The 20,734-nt window shown below is 50.0% G+C and overlaps 1 protein-coding gene across 30 annotated transcripts in view; it reads right to left on the bottom strand.

Annotated features, from left to right (window-relative positions):
• Window positions 1-20,734, bottom strand: part of macf1a (microtubule actin crosslinking factor 1a) — a 195,927-nt gene that overhangs the window by 67,732 nt on the left and 107,461 nt on the right. For 19 of the 30 annotated variants that reach the window (XM_035429155.1, XM_035429156.1, XM_035429159.1 and 16 more), the window contains 19 exons: window positions 19,462-19,614; window positions 17,849-17,860; window positions 16,339-16,493; window positions 15,936-16,062; window positions 15,151-15,334; window positions 14,711-14,877; window positions 13,711-13,889; window positions 13,336-13,474; window positions 12,342-12,535; window positions 11,775-11,934; window positions 11,553-11,636; window positions 11,175-11,282; window positions 10,878-10,976; window positions 10,465-10,614; window positions 10,062-10,153; window positions 9,805-9,940; window positions 1,056-7,511; window positions 553-708; window positions 104-319 (listed from right to left, as the gene is read on the bottom strand). In XM_035429155.1, coding sequence (XP_035285046.1) covers window positions 104-319; window positions 553-708; window positions 1,056-7,511; window positions 9,805-9,940; window positions 10,062-10,153; window positions 10,465-10,614; window positions 10,878-10,976; window positions 11,175-11,282; window positions 11,553-11,636; window positions 11,775-11,934; window positions 12,342-12,535; window positions 13,336-13,474; window positions 13,711-13,889; window positions 14,711-14,877; window positions 15,151-15,334; window positions 15,936-16,062; window positions 16,339-16,493; window positions 17,849-17,860; window positions 19,462-19,614 — 8,967 coding nt within the window. The remainder of the gene's footprint in view (window positions 1-103; window positions 320-552; window positions 709-1,055; window positions 7,512-9,804; window positions 9,941-10,061; window positions 10,154-10,464; window positions 10,615-10,877; window positions 10,977-11,174; window positions 11,283-11,552; window positions 11,637-11,774; window positions 11,935-12,341; window positions 12,536-13,335; window positions 13,475-13,710; window positions 13,890-14,710; window positions 14,878-15,150; window positions 15,335-15,935; window positions 16,063-16,338; window positions 16,494-17,848; window positions 17,861-19,461; window positions 19,615-20,734) is intronic. The other 11 variants (XM_035429166.1, XM_035429170.1, XM_035429168.1 and 8 more) reach the window with 2 other exon arrangements.

Raw genomic sequence — 20,734 nt, 5'->3', positions numbered from 1 at the left:
ACAGAGGAAAGTATCCTTGACAAAATGACAAAATAGTCAATTAAAGCTTTGGACAAAATCAAAATGTTACAGTATTGCCATTGATAGGTGATTGTGTCTTTACCTTCTTTGAATCTCTGGTTGCACGTAGGCCCTGCAGTGCATTCTGGGCAACCTCTCTAGCAGCAGCATAGCCGCGGGCCAGACTCCTCTGATCCTTCTCCAGGGCTTTCAGTAGCTGAGGCGGGACTTCCTCTGGGCAGGGCTCCAGCAGCTGTGCCGCAGCCTCTACCTCCCGCTTCACTTCTGGCTCCAAATCAACCAGCTCCAGATCCAGAGCCTTGGAATTAAGGAATGACAGAAGAGGAGAGAAAGGAGGAATGTGAGAGAGAAATATCTTCATTCAAATAACTGGTGACTTTTGGGCAAAAACAACAGGTACACTATGCCATACACAGTCATACTATGGCCCAACTGTTTCAAACTAAGTAGCGAAAAACAACCAAAAAAATTAGTGATTCATTCATACTTTCCCAATTAATTCATTCATGCCATCGACCGTGCTTCACTCACCTCCACCTGCCTGATGATGTCATCAAGGGCATTGAGGCTGCGGCCAATGGACTGCTGCTGCTGCTGTTTGAGGCGGACCTGGATGTGCCGCACCATGGAGGTCAGGGCCATAATCTGCTGATCATGTTCCAGGCACTCCTGACGCACCAATGAGGACTGAGGAAGGGGAAGAATTTAATTAATGCAAAAGTCAGTGCAAGTTGATAATAAACCAACAGTTGATTATTATATACTTCATAGGTGAAATGTGACTAGGCTGCATACACAGTTCTGCATATTTAGAGCACTAAGAATATTGCTACATGGTCGCATGAATATTACAAAAATCTCAAGTAATATACAACACCTTATTTGTGGTAGTGATAGGCAAACTTACTCTACATGTTGAGCGGTATGATGTCATGCTGTTTGTGTCTGAAATTCCTTAATTTCAGTAACCCAAGTACCTTGACATCTCTGAAGTGAGCAGAGTTGTGCTGTAAAAAAAAAACATTTCTGCTCACCTTGCTGCCCCTAGAGCTCTTCTTCCTCTCTGCCTGCGGCTCTTTGGTCTCTCCTTCTGTCTCCTCTTCTTCCTCTTCCCCTTCCTCAATACTTTCTGCCACATCAGACTCCAGAGTCTCCTCTGATTGAGATTCTCCAGAATCCGGGGACTCCTGAAGTTGGGGTTCCTGGGTAGCTGCTGTGCGGTCACTTAGGGGAATATCCAGCCTCAGCTCCTCCATTGTTTTCTCCAGGAGTGTCTCTGCAGCCTGAAAGGTTGGGGCACTGCTGTTTGATGCCCCCTTTTCACCCGAAATTGGGGGGAGGTCGTCCAAGTTCTCCAGAGGATGAGACTCGGGAATGTATTTAGATGTCTCCTGTGGGACAAGCTGCTTTGCAGAGGTGCTCTGCTGGTGGGGAACATCCTTGCTCTGCAGTTCAGTTTTGCAGATATCGAGCCTGTTTTCTATAGTCCCTCTTTGAATATCAGCAGGCATAGCTGGGATATAAGCATGAGTTAATTTTTGCTGATCAGTAACCACTTCTCCATCTGGACTTTGGGCAAACGTGGACCTCTCGATGACCCCAACATCCCTGCGGTCCCTGGCTACAAGGCCCTCCATCAAATCAGCTCTTTCAGGCCGACTGTGCATGTCCAAATTCTCTGCCTGTTCTGGCAGCAATTCCCCTTTGCCTGTCCCAGGTTGGCCCTGTTGTCCCTGCTCTGTTCTACCTTTGACCTCCCCTTGGATTTGTTGAGCCAAATCTGAGGATGAAATATGATCCTGTGACAGCAACGAAGCAGGCTCCTTCTCTTTAATATCATTTGGTTTTGATTCATTTGCCATTTTCACCTCTGACCTTTTCTGTATGATGTTACCTCCACTGTGTTCTTCCTCTGGGACCAGGAGGCACTCCGTCCCCTCTGGGACCTTACGTAATGCCTCCAGCTCCTCAGCAGCCTGCCTCTCACTCACTCCTCGCTCAAACACCTTCCTCAGGATGCTCTCCTTTGCCTTCATTAGCAGCACCTCTTTCTCACCAGGTCCATGAGCCACTTTCTGAGCAGAGTCCATCTCTTCCCTCTCTATCTGTTGCTGTTCTCCCACCTGAGGAGGAGTTGTCTGCTCCCCTTTTGACTTCACTTGGGCCTGCTGGGAAACAGTTCCCGCTGCTGTCCTCTTCTGATCTCTCTGCCCATCTGAGACCAATGGGCTCCCAACCCCAGTGATTTCTCTTACTGCCTCATCTAACTTTATCTCTGGGACCTCTTTTCCAGCTTTGTCTTTTTGGGATGAACCATAATCCTTTTTCTTTATAACAAAACTGACGTCCTGTGCAAGTGGACTGTCTAGAACCTCTGGTTTCTTCTCCTCTGAGGTCTTGATAGGCACACCCTTCCCTGACTCTGCAACTTCACTCTTTGACTTCTTTTTGACTGCAGGTTGAGCCTGTTCCCTAACATCCTGTTGCTGCAACACCTCCATGCTCAGGGATAACCCCTCGCTAAGGCCCCCTTTTTGAGATGAAGGAGTAACAGCAGTTATGGCAGTTGTCTCGTCCTTATCATCCTCTCTCTTCTTTCCCTGTGTTTTATCATGTTTGTGCTCTGAAGAAAGTATAGCATCATTGGAAGGCCTCTGTTTGAGGCCTATCTCTCCATCTTCACCTGTCATCTGTTTTTCTGACTCATTTGAGTTAAGGGCTATGCCAGTTTCATCTCTCTTATCCCTCCCCATCTCAATCCCAGCATCCATACTTGAACCTGCTCCCCCTCTCCCACTCTTTGGCTCCAGAGGAAAAGTAATGGTGTCCATGTTTTCCCCAGAACCCCAGCTCTCTTGGCACCTTGTATTTTCAGTGTATGCAATTTGTGGGGCAACTTTCTCATCTGACCACCTTTCTGGTTCATGAAGTATCACTTCTTCATCTCTTGAATTGTTTGGTTCCAGTCTCTGACTGTCAGACTGCAGGAGCATTGCCTCACTCTTGGGTGGAGTCTGAAACCCTGTGTCTAGTACCTCGTCAGGTTTACAAGTCTGTAAGAAAGCAGCTGCTGGGTGTGCCCGATAAGTGTCATTCCTGTCCTCTCTTTCTTCAGCCTCTATACTGATGGCTTCATGTGCTGGAGATTTGGTGTCAAGTGAAGGTTGCAATTCAACAGTCTTCATGAGCTGAGGTTTCATCTCCTCCAGTGCCTGCTGTAGTCTCTTTCCTGCACCCGCTGCAAAAAGAGCTAGTGTTTCCAAGGAACTGTCTACTTCCTTTTCTAATGGCTCTCTATCCCCCTTGATATGGGAGAGCTTCTGGGATTTGTTTCCACTTTCAGATGATGGTAACATCTGAGGGGAAGAACTGGCTCCATTTACAGAACCTGTGAGCATTTCTCTCTCAGAGTCTGTGCTTTCTTCATCATATTCCTCCTCTTCCTCAACGAGAGTGTCCAGGTTGCCCTGGAGGGCAGCAGCCATATCCCGGGTGATCAGTCCAGCTTCTGTAGCTTCTCTGAGGCTTGGGACCCTCTCCCCACTGGCTGGGTCAAGTAGACCCCCCGCCTGGACCTGGTTGGTGGCAATGAGCCGGGCCATGCTCTCTCCCACCTGGCCCTGTGTCACAGCCTCAGGCAGGGACAGCCTATCCCCTGTGCAAACATCCACAATCCCACCTGTATCAGCCTGGTTTTGCAACAATCTCATTGCTGGCACCTTGTCGACCTGAAGAACCTCCAAGGCCTGGGGCACAGTCATGACCCTGCCTGTCTGCTGATCCCTGACCCCCCGGAAGGGATGTACTTCCAGGAAACGTTGGCCAGTCTCTATGTCAATCTTTCCCTGGTTGATGAGCTCTGAGTAAGGCACAATATGGGCACTATGAGGGTCCAGCACACCCCGCACAACTCCAGGTGAGGCCATGGCACTTTCAGCAGTGGCTTTATCCAGCAGGCCTTGAGACAATGCTTTTGACAGTGTAAGCCTACACCCAGACTCAGGGTCATAGATACTGCCAGTGGAAGCCAGCAGGAAGGCAGTACTTGGGTCAGTGCTGGATAACTTGGGGTCATGGTATGCTCTTTCCAAATATTCCAGCTCCTGGACCATCCCCTCATCCACCAGGCCTCGCTGCAGTGCATCGGCCACAGACAGCCGGACCCCAGAGCCATGGTGCATAATGCCCCCCTCTGCCACTTGCTCTGACAGAACTCGCTGCGCCTCCTCCCGGTCCAAAAGCCCCTTCTGCAGGGCTTCCATCAGAGTCACAGGTGCCCTTGTTTTGGGGTCTACCATCCCATCCATCTGCAGCTGCAGGGTGGCCTTAGACAAGACCACCCCAGGGTCTGAGCTCTTCCCCCGGCAAGACTTCTCCAGAGTGGCTAGTTCTTCCCTCTGACCTTCATCAATTAGTCCTAGGTTGGACGCCAGAGTAACTGACACTTTCTTCCCTCTCCGCAGGTCTACCACACCCCCCGAAACCACCTGAGCCTCTAAGAGCCTGGCTACAGTTTCAGGGTCCAGGAGCCCTACTCTAGCAGCATCCTGCAGGGAATACAGCTTGCCGTGTTCCACATCTACCACACCTGCCAGTGTCTTCTCTGATTGCAGCACGCTCTGCATCAAGCTCTCATCTAACAAGCCCTCCTGCACCACATCCTCCACACTCAGTGCTTCACATGTGCTCACATCCAGAAAGCCCCCAAACAGCCCTGCCCGTTCCATCAGCTTGACTGCTGTGTGCCCAGGCAGGATACCCTGGGACACAGCCTCATCTAAGAGCAGGCGCTCTCCTCCGTCAGTCCTCAGGCCACCCTCTTGTAGTTCCTTAGCCAGCCGTTCCAGCTCTCGATCCTCCTCTCTCTGCTCTGGAGAGTCTCCCTCTTGACTAAAGCTCAATCCTGAGCTCACATGCTGCATATGACCCTCCTTCACCAGCCTCTGAGAATCCCTCTGAACCTGACCATTAGGCTCCAATACCACTCCCTTCTTCTCTGCTTCATTATCTCCCTGTTTCCTCACTTTCAAGGCCTGCTTAGCAGTTCTCAGGAGTTCAGCTCTGTCAAGTAGCCCGCTTTCCACAAGTTGGACAGTTTGGCTTTTCTGTTCTGTGTCTCCCTGTACAGCTGAAGTCTCAATGTGGACTCTCTCTGGACTCATGGTAGCTTGGTCGTCGTCCTCCACAATCATCAAAGGCATTTCCACATCCGTGCTCTCGCTCGCGTGCTTGTCTGTAATGGTTTCATCTGCCCAGGGTGCCCCAGTTTGCTTAAGCTGTGCCAGCCTCTGGTCTAATAACCTTGGCTCAGCCTCTTCCAACTTAATGTCCCTCCACTCCTTGTGGAGAGCCTCTTTTTCAGCATGCCTCACTCCCACTGGGGGCTGGACCGCTCCCCCTAGGACCTGGGCTGGAGCCCTTTTAGGTTCTTCAATCTCAATCACTGGCATATCCATAGCTGAGGATTCTGAGAGCACTTCATGGGAGACCTGTTTGATTGAGGTCTTCTCATCTCCCACTCCACTCTGCCCATCCACCAACTTGAGTCTTTTTTCCTCTGATGCAGCAGGTGGGATAGCTTCCAGTTCTCCACCAGGGGGCAGCATTCTGTCACAAATAATTTCTACCCCCTGTTTGGTCATCCCCTCTTTCACAATTTGTGGTACATTATCCCTTTTCCTCTCCACTGTTTTAGGCACCACAGCAACAGACTCAGCCTTATCCTTGTGCTCTCCACAAAATGAGTCAGTGATTTGTTCAGTCTCTTTCTTAGTCTGATCATTCTGAGCTGCATGTTCAGGGCTTTTCTCCTTTCTCCAGGATTGTTGGTCCAACTTTGACACTGGGCCATGATCCCCATTTCCCTGTGCCGAGGGTGTGATGTCTTTCCCAAAGATGCTGTATTTAGAGCTTTCATCTTGGACCTCCAGAATTTCTGTGTCACTCCAAGAGAGCTCAAACCCAAGTTCATCTGTGTCTCTGTGTTGTCGGGTAAATGGGGAAGCACCAGCTGGGTCAATCTCTGATAGTGCTTCTCTGCCTCTGGGTCCAGTTCCTTCTGGAACAAGACTGGTGGCATTAGCCAGCTCAGCAAGCTCTGGTTCTAGCAGAACCAAGCGCTGGCCTGAGTGAGCATCCACATAGCTTCGGGTCATGAGGTGGAAGAGAAGTCTGTGCTCAGCCTGTTCACCTGGGCTGACCCCCTTCATGAAGGCGGGGTCACAGTTGAGTCCTGGTGGCGATGTGGGGGGTGAGGAGGAGGGTGGGGATGACGATGCTGAACCCCAGCTCAGACGGTTCAGGGTAGGGGAACCGGACTGATTCATGTTGGGCAACACGTCTGGTATCTCGGTCTGTCTCAGAATTTCCACCACTCTTGTATCAACGACCTCTTCAGCTTGGTCAAGGGGCACCACACGGCTGGTTTCAGGAAGGTAGAGGGCTCCGATGAGGCGCCGCCGGTTCAGGATACGCCTAGCAAGGTCCCCTGAGATCACTCCCTGCTGCAGGGCCTCAGCGATAGGCAGCAGCTCACCTGACTCAGGCCACAGCAGCCCCATAAAGGCCCAGAGAGACTCCAAAACCAGAAGGGCCATGCGGGGAGCCAGCAGGTCCCTGCGGATGGCCTCATCCACTCCCAAACGCTCCCCACTGACTGGGTCCAGCAGCCCCCCTGCCTGCAGCTGCCGGGTCAGCAGGGCACAGGCTAGGTCCTGGTCCATTACACTGTGCCGGACTGCCTCCTCCACTGTTAGCCGGTGGCCAGTTCGGGGGTCTGCGATGCCGCCAGCAAACAGCTGGGCCTCCAGCAGTCGCACAGTCACCTGCCGGTCAATCAGTCCCTCTTGCACTGCCCGGAAGATGCCCACTTTGCGGCCCGAACGCAAGCAGATGGCACCCCCAGGCTGCTGGCTGACAGGCAGCAACCACAGGCCAGACTCAGGGTTCAGGACACAGCGCTGCAGCAGTTCAACAAAGCTCAGCTTCTCTGCTGTGTTGGGGTCAATCAGCTCACGACGCTGTGACCTTGAGCTCAGTCTGCTGTAGACCCTGGGGCTGAGCAGGCCCCTCTCCATTGCGCTCTCTGGGCTAAGTCTCTCTTCACAGGATGGCTCCTGCAGACCCCCCGCGCTAATCTGCAGTTCCAGGATCCGCAGGCCCACCTCCTCCCCGATCAGCCCCTCCTCAATCGCCACAGCGACAGGGACCAAATGGCCGTCTATAGGGTGCGACTGATCTACTACACGTAGGGCTGCCTCCAGCTCAGACAGCGATTTGGCGGTTTTGCTGTCAATCAGGCCATGGGAAATGCCCTCATCCAATGAGAAGCTCTCTGGGGAATCAGGAAAAAGCAGGCCACCCATGGTGAGCTGGGCCTCCAGCAGGACATAGCAGGTGTCCTGGTCAATGAGCCCCCGCTGTGCAGCCTGAAACACTGGGAAGGTTTCCACAGTACCCAGGTCAATCACTCCAGCAATGGCTGCTTGGCTCTGTGGAGAGAAACAAACATCACACTGTTATCAAAATGCTTAATAAGATTTCCTCATAATCTTCACATACATAGATCAATGTGTAAAAACATCAACATTCAATTCTGAAAATCAGGAGCTCGGAATTAATTTTTACCAATCTAACCATGTGATTGCTTTGTAAAAAGACAGTCAGACACCCAAAGGCCAGAATTATGCCCCAAAAAGAGCAAGAGAAAAATCTATGAGCTCAGAAGACGTGTTCATAAAAATTATAATTAACACAATAACTTCAATTTTGTAAGATTGGGGTAGACGTCTGTTATCAGGACTATTCTTCCTCATCAAGACCTCTCCCTCCCAAAACCAAAAGGGACCTAGACAAATACAACAGCGGCACCTACCTGCTTCCATCTAACAAAGCGCTAAGCATGCAAGGCAGCAGACTAACAAAACAAACAAAACTGCAGCGCTATGCTAAGAACGTTCTGAGAAAAGTAAGAGATGGAGAGAAAGAAGGGAGAAAACAGCGAGAACAAGGGCGAGAGGGGAAGAAGGGACAAGAGGTCGACGGTAAGGGAAAGCGAGCGCTACTTACCGCGCGGGATCCCGAGGCGCACACACACTGACAGGTCAAGGACTCGGCAGTTTGAGGCGCGACAGGGTGAGAAGCTTGGTGTTAGCATCCAGCATGCCGAGCTCCATCTGCCTGCCACTTACCGCTGCCTGAGTGCCTCACAGCTAGAGTAAGGGATGGTCTGACTGACTTGATGAAACGTCAAATGATCTTCCGACTAAATGTATAACTGACTGACACGCAGCTAATCTGCAGCATGTTCTATGATGTTGCGACTGACTGAAAAAGTAAACTGACTAAATGACTGACTGACTGACTGGTAATTCGGCGGTAGTCAGGATGCGTCCATCTGTCTGTCTAACTGACTGACTCAGGGACCCTGCATTGGGTTTCCTTGTTTCTCTCCCGGCAGCTGTTAGTGATTTTGAAGCAAAACGCTGGTTAAAGTCCACACAGTATTACTGCATTAAAGACCAGAGACAGGCTTTTTCACATATATACACAAACACACACACGCACACAAAGTAGTGATCTGGACACATCATGCTCAAACAGTGAAGTGGGGGGGTGAAGTCTGCTCAGCTGACCTCCGGTGCTCACACTACCTATCCTGGTATTCTGACAAGCACCTCTATTGCACAAAATACAAAGCCATCCACATACCACGTACACATCCTCTTACACACTGCAGTGTCAACTCAGTGAGGCCTTCTGTTCAAACATACAACCAAACGACCCTTCACACACTGACCCATAACACACTGCAAACAGGCACACACACACACACACACACACACACAAGCACACACAAACACACGTACAAAAACACAAACACACACCTAAACACACACACATGTTCTACAATGTTCCATTTTGGCACTACATGACTGAAAACACAATGACTGACTGGAGTGTGACACCGGCAGGGGGGGCGGGGTGGAGGTGACAGGCCACAGGGTCTGCGTATGGTGGAACGGGTGACCATGGAGGATGTGTGTGGAGGCTGAAACGCCCTCCTTGAAACATGACTGAGAACTCTAAATCCCAGAATGACGTGGTCTCTGTGATCTAGCAGTGCTATGCTAGGTAGAGAAATGATGTCATTTAAAGAGTAGGCGTGAGGGACACAGCCCTGTGAGGCTCTGATGGTGCTACGAGGCTTCTAAAATGACCAAAATGACATCACTGCTAAATGAGGCCATGTGGTATTACAAAGTTCTGCAATACCACAAGCCTAGCACACGGGGGCACTGATGAGCAGGGATTAAGCGGACGTGGTTGATGATAATGGTGGTGAACATGGGTGACATGGACAAGAAGCGCACTGTTGAGAGAGTGATAGCAGCACACTCCATGCTATTAACACAAAACTATTAAAACGGGTTGCATTGATCCAATGTGCCGGATGAAGCCAATGAGAGCTGAGGATGGGTTTCAAACAAACACGCGTGACGGACCACACGCAGCATGCAGCACGCTGCACACTGACACACACACACACACACACAGTCCACACGCAAAGTCCGCTCACAGACATTCCCTTCCGAAAGGGACACATTAGAACAAAAACTTTTGTTTAAGGCAGACAAACATGAATAGCAACACATTTAAAAAGCGTTGCTTAGAGGCAGGCTCCCTGGTCGTTTCTGCTTGCATTAGCACGGAGTCACAGAGGAACCCTAATGGGTAAGCGACCCACTTTGGCGTCCTTGACGGCCCTCCCTCCCCAGGCTCTACCTTGCGCTCCTCCTCTCTGGCCAGCTGCTGCTCCAGCTGCTGCAGCTGTGCGGACGAGCTCTGGCACAGCTGGCCGTAGGTGTCCGTCAGCTCCTCCAGCTGGGAGGCCACACGGGCGCGCTCCTGCGCAGACAACCTGAGGGGAGACGCATGGTCAGAGTGTGTGTGTGTGTGTGTGTGTGAGTACGTGTGTGTGTGTGTGTGTGTGACCGTGTGTATGTGCGTGTAGGTATGTGCGCAGACTGAACAGGACTCACTTGCTGGCCTGTTTAGACCTGAGGAAGGCCTGGGTGCTCCTGATGGCTTCTGCCACCTCCTCCTTCTTGGCAGCAAGCTGCTCATTGATGGCCTGAGGAGAAATCGACCAGCACCACATCGGATATAAGAGAGGCAATAAAACCACCCTACAGTCAAACAACATGGTGCTCCAGCCTTTCCTACCGATCACATATTAATCACATTACCAGAGGGCTCAGTGTTCAAATAGAGTGTCATAAGACCAAGCCAGACAGTACAGCTATTACATGCCAGGCCTTGTTAGCTGTCCAATATTCTCTGACTGATAGTGTGTGCTGTGCAAAGGATCATACTGTTACTGCAGAAAAGAAAAACTGTTCAGTGGCACCTCACGTCCTCCTCCTCCTCTCTGCTCCGTCCTACCTGCTGCGCAGCCAATGAAGACTCCGCAGATTTGGGGTCCTCTGCCAGGGTCCCCGTGGGGCCCCTGGTGCGGTCCTGGAGGCCCCGTACCCAGCAGAGCAGGTCAGTCACCTGCCCCACGTGCGCCTGCCTCTCCTCCTCCACCTCTTTCTGCAGGGAGCAAAGACAAGAGGGTGTCACTATGTCACGCGCAGTGCAAACCATGGTTACATATGAGAGAGACCTGAGCAAGACATGCAAGTAATGGTGGAATGAGATAAAGGGATAAAGACTAGAGAATGAAACCACAAAGAAAGAAGAGAGGTGTGAGGGGTGTAGAGAACGAGAAATGGGTAAATAGTGTGAGGAGGAAAGAAAGAGGGAGAAAAGGGGGGAAGGAGGGGTGACAAAGAAAAAGGGAAAAGCAACAGTACCTCCTCTTCCTCTAGTCTTCTCAGTGCGTCACTGATGTACTTGACGTGCTGCGTTGTCAGGGTGACCAGGGCTGTGTAGCGCGTGCGTAGGTCCATGAACTGAAGCAAGAGAGTGACATGGCAATCACATGGTCGCATACATACGCACAGTTCACACAGGCAAAACGCCCAATGCACACAACCCATTTAACATGCCCATACTCAGACTTGCAGTGAACCACAAGGGGGAGAAAAACCCAAACGCAACCGAACAAACTATTTTTCACACTCTCCTGCTCTCCCAGTACTCATGCCTACCTCCTGTGTGATGGCATCAGATGAAGAGTGCATCCTCCTCCTCTTCACAGGAGATTTCTGAGTCGACTCCACGAAGGCCCTGTACGTCATCAGCTGGAGCTCATAGTCCTGCCAGACACACATGCTGACTGGCTAAGTCCAGAGAACTTTGACACAATGCACATTCTCCATCGTTCATTATCTTTGTTTGTGAAGACTAAAACGTGAGATATTTTAAGCAGTGTGTAAGAGAGCACAGAGATTTTAGGCACAGACACAAGTATGTAAGAGCACAGAGATTTTAGGCACAGACACTGAAGTGTACTATACAATAGGACAGAGGGACGCTGAGCAGAGACGTGGGGTACACTGTGTCCTGGTTGTGCAGCTGCTGCGTACCTTGACTGCAGAGCAGTACTGTTTGGAGTGGGCCTGGCACTGGTCCAGTTTCACCTGGTTCTGCTCAATCTCAGCCACCAGGGCCTGTAAAGGCATCACATCAGTCATTCTCACCGCAGACACTTCTGCTTACTCATCCACCCTCTCTCCCTCCCATCCCTCCCTCCCTCCCTCCGCCCCTCCTCCCCGGCTGCCTCTCTCCTCGTCTGGCTCCATGCGTACCGTCTGCTGGGCGAGCTGCTCGGACAGCACTTTGCTGTCCGTCTGTCCGGGCTGCGTGTTCTCCTGTCTCTCCGTCGTCTCCTCGATCCACCGGATCAGCGCCGAGTGTCCCTGTCGGTACTGCTGCAGAACGGACCCCAGCGTATCCAGGTCCGCTCGCCTGAAACACGCACTCAGTCAGAACAGAGCCGGCACCAGGATACTGACAACATACGCAGAATAAAAAAACCTGCCCGGGAGGTGCCATTGGCTCTCTTGTTTTTCTACAAGTTTTTCATTATTATTCTACCCAGAGTCCAGATAATGTTAAGTACTATAATTGTTAACTGGCCATATGTTTTACAAAAAATATCTTGTCTTCTGATAGACAGTGACAAACTGAATTTGCACATGACAGAAGTATGTGCTCTTAAAGCTCACAAATATCAAAGAGCAGGAGTACTAGTAGCACAACAGTACAGAAATACCATAAAAAAAGGAATAATTTAATTAAATATATACAGATAAAAGAAGCAGGTTAATATGAATATGAGTCTATCAGTGTCTCTCTCTCCCGAGGCTAGTGACCTGGTCTCGATCTGTCTCCGCACACCGGCCCATCTCTCGGTCAGCTGGGCTGCTTTCTCCTGGTAGCGGTCCAGTTCTGGGCTGCGGTCGGGGTGCAGTGTGCTGAGCTGGGCCCCTGCTGCCCGGGCCCGCTGGACCTCGGTGCTGAGGGACTGGAAGACGTGCTCCTGGGCATCCAGGTCAGACTGCCACCTCTGCGGGAGAGGAGAGAGAGAGGGTCAGCACTCATACCGCTGTGTTTCCTAATGACCGCGACTGTCTCAGAGTGGTACTGCATCTGGGACAGTCAGAACAGGGTACCTGTGCCTCTCAGTAAGTCTAATGGGGTCTCAGGGCATGCAAGTTTATTTGTGTGGTCGTGTGTGTGTAACTGGGTCTCAGTGTGTGCCTCTGTGTGTGTGTGTGTGTGTGTGTGTGTGTGTGTGTGTGTGTAAACGGGTGTGTGTGTAACTGGGTCTATGTGTGTGTGTGTGTGTGTGTGCGTGTGTGTGTGTGTGTGTAACTGGGAGTGTGTGTATATGTGTGTGTGTGTATGTGTGTGCGTAACTGGGAGTGTGTGTATATGTGTGTGTGTGTGTGTATGTGTGTGCGTAACTGGGAGTGTGTGTGTATGTGTGTGTGTGTGTAACTGGGAGTGTGTGTATATGTGTGTGTATGTGTGTGTGTGTGTGTGTAACTGGGAGTTTGTGTGTGTGTGTGTGTGTGTGTGTGTATGTGTGTGTGTGCGTGACTGGGAGTGTGTGTGTATGTGTGCACGTGACTGTGAGTTTGTGTGTGCATGTATGCGTGTGTGTGTGCGTGACTGGGAGTTTGTGTGTATGTATGTGTGTGTGTGTGTGTGTGTATGTGTATGCGTGACTGTGAGTTTGTGTGTGCATGTATGTGTGTGTGTGTGCGTGACTGGGAGTGCGTGTGTGTGTATGTGTGTGTATGTATGTGTGTGTATGTATGTGTGTGTGTGTGTAACTGGGAGTGTGTGTCGGTGCAGTCTCACCCCCAGCTGCTCTCGCAGGCCCTGGATGGCGGTGCTGTCGGCCGGCACCATGTCCTCCTCACTCAGCCGGCTCTCATACTTGTGCAGCAGGCTCTCTGCGGCCTGCGAGCTGCGCATCAGCACGTCCACCGTCTTCAGCCTGCAGCCACGGGGAGCACAGACAGACTGCATGTGCATCCGAGTACTGGAGTGAGCATCGGGTTAGACGTGTGGAGGAGCAGGAAGAAACTATCTGCTTTTGGTCTGTGTGTGAACACTGTGTGTGTACACCTGCATGAATACGTATAAATGTGTGCGTGCTTTTGGCCCATGTGCGTGTGTCCATCTGTATGAATACGTATACATCTGTGTGTGTGTGTGCGTGCGAGCACTCACTTGTGCAGGTAGACAGAAGACAGCGCGTGCAGACGATCCATCTGCTCCACGGCCACGTTCAGCTCGGAGCGGAGGACAGGGACGCTGGTGGAGGAGGGCTTCTCCTCAAAGAAGCTGACGCACCTGCGGGACACCTCGCCCAGGCTGGAGCGCAGCCCGTCCAGGTCCCGCTGCAGCTTCTGCCAGGAACCGTAAGCAGCTCTGTTACTCTGTCACACTCAGTAAGCAGCTCTGTTACTCTGTCACACTCAGTAAGCAGCTCTGTTACTCTGTTACTCTCAGTAAGCAGCTCTGTTACTCTGTTACTCTCAGTAAGCAGCTGTTACTCTGTCACTCTCAGTAAGCAGCTCTGTTACTCTGTTACTCTCAGTAAGCAGCTCTGTTACTCTGTTACTCTCAGTAAGCAGCTCTGTTACTCTGTTACTCTCAGTAAGCAGCTGTTACTCTGTTACTCTCAGTAAGCAGCTCTGTTACTCTGTTACTCTCAGTAAGCAGCTCTGTTACTCTGTTACTCTGTCACACTCAGTAAGCAGCTCTGTTACTCTGTTACTCTCAGTAAGCAGCTCTGTTACTCTGTTACTCTCAGTAAGCAGCTGTTACTCTGTTACTCTCAGTAAGCAGCTCTGTTACTCTGTTACTCTCAGTAAGCAGCTCTGTTACTCTGTTACTCTGTCACACTCAGTAAGCAGCTCTGTTACTCTGTTACTCTCAGTAAGCAGCTCTGTTACTCTGTCACACTCAGTAAGCAGCCCTGTTACTCTGTTACTCTCAGTAAGCAGCCCTGTTACTCTGTCACTCTCAGTAAGCAGCCCTGTTACTCTGTCACACTCAATAAGCAGCCCTGTTACTCTGTTACTCTCAGTAAGCAGCCCTGTTACTCTGTCACACTCAGTAAGCAGCCCTGTTACTCTGTCACACTCCGTTAGAGGCTCTGTTACTATCGAGGTTGTGAAACCACGTCGCATCAACAGCAGGTTGAATGGGATCGTGAGGGACTAACCTCTTGCTCTGCAATGTGGACCGTGTTGTCCGCACCGTCGCTGCTCAGGTTGCTAGGGAGCGGGGTCTGGATTCCTCTCGTTAGCCTGTGCTCCGCCTCCACCAGGTGACGCTTGATATCCTGCAACTCTGTCAGGTAGGACCGAGAGACGGACTCGTCCTTCTCCACTGAGAGAGAAAGGGAGAGAGAGAGGTAGACAGATTTTAAAATCAGTAAAATGGACAGTTACAATTATGGGAATGAAATGCACTGGCAGTGTGTTCATTTATCATGCCTATGAAGCTCACTCTGAAAAGAACTAACTGAAGAACTGAAGGTAAAAGGGCAGAGCTAAAAGAAGATGGCATGGATATAACACAGGTCTGAACAGAGCACAGAAAACATGCAAAATACAGACTTCACTGAGTCATTAAGATCGTCAAGCTGCCCCTTGTGCTTACCTGTCTCCATAGAGACCATAAGAGCTTGGCAGTGTGTACGGCAGTCCTCGGCATCCTTCTCCAGCTCTCTCCTCTCAGCGGGGGTGAACAGAGCGCTTTCCCGGCTGTCTGCCAGGAAGTCTGTCAGGTGAGCCTCCAGGTTGTCCAGAGCCTGCTGTCTCTCCAATGGAGCCTGAGAACGCACCTGTGTGACACATTAGGACGGGTTACCCACCTGACACCGCGACCTTACCTGAGAGAACTACAGATATACCTTACACACTGACCTTACCTGAGAGAACTAGATATACCTTACATACGGACTTTACCTGAAAGAACTACAGATATACCTTACACACTGACCTTAGCTGAGAGAACTAGATATACCTTACATACGGACCTTACCTGAAAGAGCTACAGATATACCTTACACACTGACCTTAACTGAGAGAACTACAGATATACCTTACACACTGACCTTACCTGAGAGAACTACAGATATACCTTAGACACTGACCTTACCTGAGAGAACTACAGATATACCTTACACACTGACCTTAGCTGAGAGAACTACAGATATACCATAGACACTGACCTCACCTGAGAGAACTACAGATATACCGTACACACTGACCTTACCTGAGAGAACTACAGATATACCTTACACACTGACCTTACCTGAGAGAACTACAGATATACCTTACATACTGACCTTACCTGAGAGAACTACAGACATACCTTACACACAAAACACAAAGGAGACACAGATGTCTGAGGGATTAGTGAGCGCCAGTTCATGTACTGACCATTTCCAGAGTCCAAGAAGAGATGGTTCTGGTGTCCTTCTGCAGGTAGTGCCAGGAGACCACACTCTTCATGTTTACATGCAGCTGATGCCACAGAGCCATCACATTCTGGTACAGCTGCTCCATCCTATTCATACAGTACAACAAGCAATGTCTCAGGGACACGCACAAAGTACATCTCCAAACTGGGTGTGTGAGCATGTGTGTGTGTATGCATGTGTGCATGTGAGGACACAGTATGTATGTGTGTGTGTGTATGCATGTGTGCATGTGAGGACACAGTATGTGTGTGCGTGTGTGTGCGTGTATGTGTGCATGTGTGTGCGTGTCTGTCACTGGGAGTGTGTGCGCGTGCGTGTGTGTGAGTGCGTGCGAGCGTGTGTGTGTGCGTGCGCACGTATACCTGCTGGCAGTGTCCAGCGCCCCCTGGTTGGGGGGTGGGACAGTGAAACAGACGGAGGGCACCATGGCCTCATTGCCACTGGGGCTGATGACCTTCCACTTGGTGCGCTGAGTGTTATCCTCCAAAACACACTCCTCCCCCTTACCGATGGTGATCTGAGAGAGACAGAGGGAGGTGGGGGGAAAGGCAAGGGGGTGGCGAGATGGGTGTGAAAAAGAGAAACAGATGAACAGAGAGAAAGAGAGAAAAAGAAAAAATGTGGAAGAGATGGACATAGGGAGAATGAAGGAGAGGAATTATAGACAAGAATAGGAGAGTGAGATGGACAGAGGTATCACAAACAGTGACGGAAAGGGAGGGATGTACAAGGGTTGGTAGAAGCCATAAATGAAGAAAAAAAGAAAAAAGAAAGGAAATATTTTATGCACAGTAGCTAATCCACTGACCTCAAAAAAGTAGCTACTTGTGTTTCATGAAACTAAAGATCGTAGAGTTTGTGTGACAAAACCTAGAGTACCTAAACACAGCTTATCTGTAGATTACTGCCTTTGATTGCACAGGTCAGTGCACTACTGAGAAAGACTGAACACATATATGCTCTGTATAATGAACAAAGCAAATAAACAAGATTTCTATGTGAAATATTCATACAATGGTATCACAGACACCATTCCATCTTTTCAAATTAACTGCTGAATATTTCATACATACCGAGCAAATTAGAAAATAAGGATTTAACAAGACTTCTAAAACAGAGCAGCAAAAGCAGCCATCCATTAACTAAAAAGCAGGTGACTCTATATTTACATGTGTAGCACACAATATAATAGATGTATGGATTTATCTATTTATATTGTCTAGGCTCTGTATCAACGTACAGGAAATTGGTTCAAGCAAAGCGCTGAGATTGGAAACCCAAAAAAAACAGCATAAATGAAATTAAATGAAGCTTGGGGTAGTCATGAGCGCAGGGAAGCATTTTAGTGCGGCTCAAAGGACCTCCGAAGCCAAGGCAAATGCACCCCCTCCACTGCCCACACACAGCACAGCCAAGCAGGCGATGACTTTCAGATCGAGAACATCACTCTCTCCTTCCTCTAGCCCTATGACCGAGCCTGGCTTCTCTCCAAAGGGCTTCTCCCACTGTCTGTCCTCTCGGGCCCTTCCGACCTACTAGCTATCATGTTCAATTAAACTGTACATTTTAGTGATCTGTCTGGTGTCTATTGACAAGCTACCTTCAGCCTCGTCTCAAGAAAAGTGCAACTTAACTGCAAATTTCTGCCTGAGCCTTCATGGATCACTGCTGTATATTGGTAAAGCAATTTCTTATGCAGATTTTTCCACCATCAATTCAGAGCTCAGCTGGTGGGTGACGTGTTAAAATGCTGCAGTGGTAGGTCCCTAGTGGCTCCCTGCGGTATTGCAGCACTCTGCTCTGTCCTTATGTGCCCTGTCCCATTCAGTGCACAGCGTGAAATCTGAGCACGGAGAAGAGAGGAGTCAATACCTGTGTGTTAGCCTTGCCAGCCCGCAGACACAAATGAGAAAGTGGGGGAAGGGGGGGAGAGAGAGAGAGAGAAAGGGATGAATAGAGGGAAGGAGGGAAAGAGGGATGAGAGGAAGAGTAAAGGGAAGGAGAAGAGGGGAGGAGACAGAGGTTATTTGGGGGCATTGTGTAGATTATGTAGATTCAATCTTTGGGTAACAAGCGTGACAGAGCCTACAGCTGTTGTGCGTGTGTGTGTTGGAGGGAGGCATTTAGAAGCCTGGAGATCATAAATTTGAACCAGAGCCAGATCTGTCCTTTACTGTACTGTGTACTGGACACTAGAACCATGTACATGAAAGCTATGGGTTTGAGCCTCAGCTGACACCTCCCACTGCTGCACCAGGCCTGCTCCAGCTATGGAAGGTTTATAACACAGCGCTCACTCACCGCCATACAGCAACCGAGGACTGCTAGAGTCTAATACAGGGAGCTTCTGTACGCACGTCTGTCCTACCCAATACACTGCTTAGACCCCTCACATTTTACAACAAGAAGGAGGGAATAAGCAGTTCTGCTCAGTGTTAACAGTGAAGCTCTTCCACCCAGCCTGCAGCTTCCTTCTGAGCCTGCACTAAAACCCCAGAGGGAAGAGACACCGCGAGCTTCTCTGCCACCGGAGAAGTGCTGCAGGCTTTAAAACATCAGCGATGATGTCAGCAGCAGCGGATACGCACGCCTGCGGTAAAGAGGCAGGTAGGGGAGTCTCCCAATTTAAGAGCTTTTAAACGGTGAAGCCAGAGCCGCTGGGGGCTCATTCAGGCTGTTGGGCAGCCAGCACGAGTCGAGAGGCGTGGATGAGCCCCAGGTTCTCGGATCAAATCCGGACCGTGCCAGTGCCAGCTGTGGCCGGTGGGTCTATTGGGCGATGCACAGTTCCAAATTAGGGTGGGAATTGGACGTGTTCAGCCCCAGGGTAGGCACCAAATTTATTTTTTAAAAAGAAAAAAAGATAAACTACAATGTAGCATCACATCAACACTTTTCTCACATTAAAATGTCAGTGGGTTATTTCTGACCACCATGCGTGAGGTGTGCAACGTACTGTCAACACTCCAATTTGGCTGTTGTTTTTTTTAATACCCTAATAGCCCGTGACATTCCTGTTGCTACATTAGGGACACACTATGTGATGTTATTTCCACATTTTGACCCAGTGATGTTTTAAAATTTAGACCTTAATTCACATTTTCATTTTATCCCATCTCGCAACAGTTTGCAAATGGCCAACACATGATAATTTGTACTTGCATTTCATATCTGTTCAGCAAGGGTTGGGTTAGTCATTCTACATTCTTCCCTCATCATTCTTTTTTTTGGACTCCAAGCAACTTTATAAAGCATCACTGGATCAGAACTGGAAAGTAACGGTGCTGGGTACTGGAGCCAAAATGGCTACGGCAGTGTCACAGCATAGCGTTTCCCCAGAGAATCTGTCCTGAATATGTATGGCCTTTGCACTGGAAGCCAGGAGGGAATGACAGCCAGTCAGAGCCAAAGGCATACTGTGGGCAGGCCTGAGCCAGGCGGGGCCAGCTGAGAGGCAGAAGGCACGGGGGCGGGGCCTGGCATACCTCGATCTGCCGGTAGTCGCAGACGGCGCGGATCGGCGTGGTCGTCGCGACGATGCAGTCTGCGTTGCGGGGGCCGAGCTGCACCACGGTCTTGGCCCGCCCCACCAGGCTTGCCACGGTGCTGCGGTACTCAATCAGCTGCTCCTTCTCCTCCTGTCAATCAAACAATCAGCCAATCAATCAGTCCATCCTGAACCTAGGACATTTAGAGACCGCCTCTTCCTGAGGCTGCGGTTTGTGCTCGCTGACACGCTCGCCTGAAGTGCACCTGTTAACGTGGGCAAAATACGTGATGTCAGCGACAGTTACACAACTTGCTGAGTTAACATTAATGTCACCGTTGTACATGTCATTAAGAATTAAATCTTGCATTAGCGTAACGGCTATCGGTGCCATTTAGAATTAATCCAGCTATCCTTCTCTTCCAGGGGGAGAGTTGGTTTTTTTAACGCAAACGCTGACGGGCAACATCTAGGCGGGGTAAAGGGAAATAAAGCATAAAGCACTAGTTATACCTTACAGTTTAGTGAATCTGTGACTGGTGTCAGTATTATGTGAGCGCTACAATTCGGACGATGCTATTTTCAGAAATCCATTTCAGCTGTGCCCTGATGCGCAGAGAGAGAAACCAAGATAGCGAGGAAGGAGGATAGCGAGGGAGATGTGGAGAAGTGTAGTGGAAATTTAATTATTACAGCAAGCGCCATAGCACTCTCAGATCAACATTCTTTCAATACGCAGAGCAACACAGCAGTTAATCAAATAAACTGGCTGCCGCGGTGAGGAGCACATTATAGGCATCTGGCATCGTACCATTTAATCTCTCTCCCTGGTGAGAACTGGAGTGCTGAACTCACACTGAAATTCCCTCTCACACACACACACACAAAAGACCATCCATCTACCACATCACACACACGCACGCACACACACACACACACACACACACACACACACACACACACACACACACACACACACACACACACACACACACACACACACACACACACACACACACACACACACACACACACACACACACACACACACACACACACACACACACACACACACACACACACACACACACACACACACACACACACACACACACACGAGGCATTCATCTGTCCTATGAAACGCCCCATCCCACCCCACACACATTCACAGACAGCCAGCTGCTAACACTAAAGACCATCAACTACATTTCATCTTTCATACAGAATGACTCAGCATACAGTACACGCTCAACACGAATGAGCGTCCTCTC

The sequence above is a fragment of the Anguilla anguilla genome, chromosome 8 (assembly GCF_013347855.1).
Source record: "Anguilla anguilla isolate fAngAng1 chromosome 8, fAngAng1.pri, whole genome shotgun sequence".
Taxonomy (NCBI): Eukaryota; Metazoa; Chordata; class Actinopteri; order Anguilliformes; family Anguillidae; genus Anguilla; species Anguilla anguilla.
Note: the sequence above shows the minus strand (reverse complement) of the source record. Positions and strands in the feature narration are given on the sequence as shown.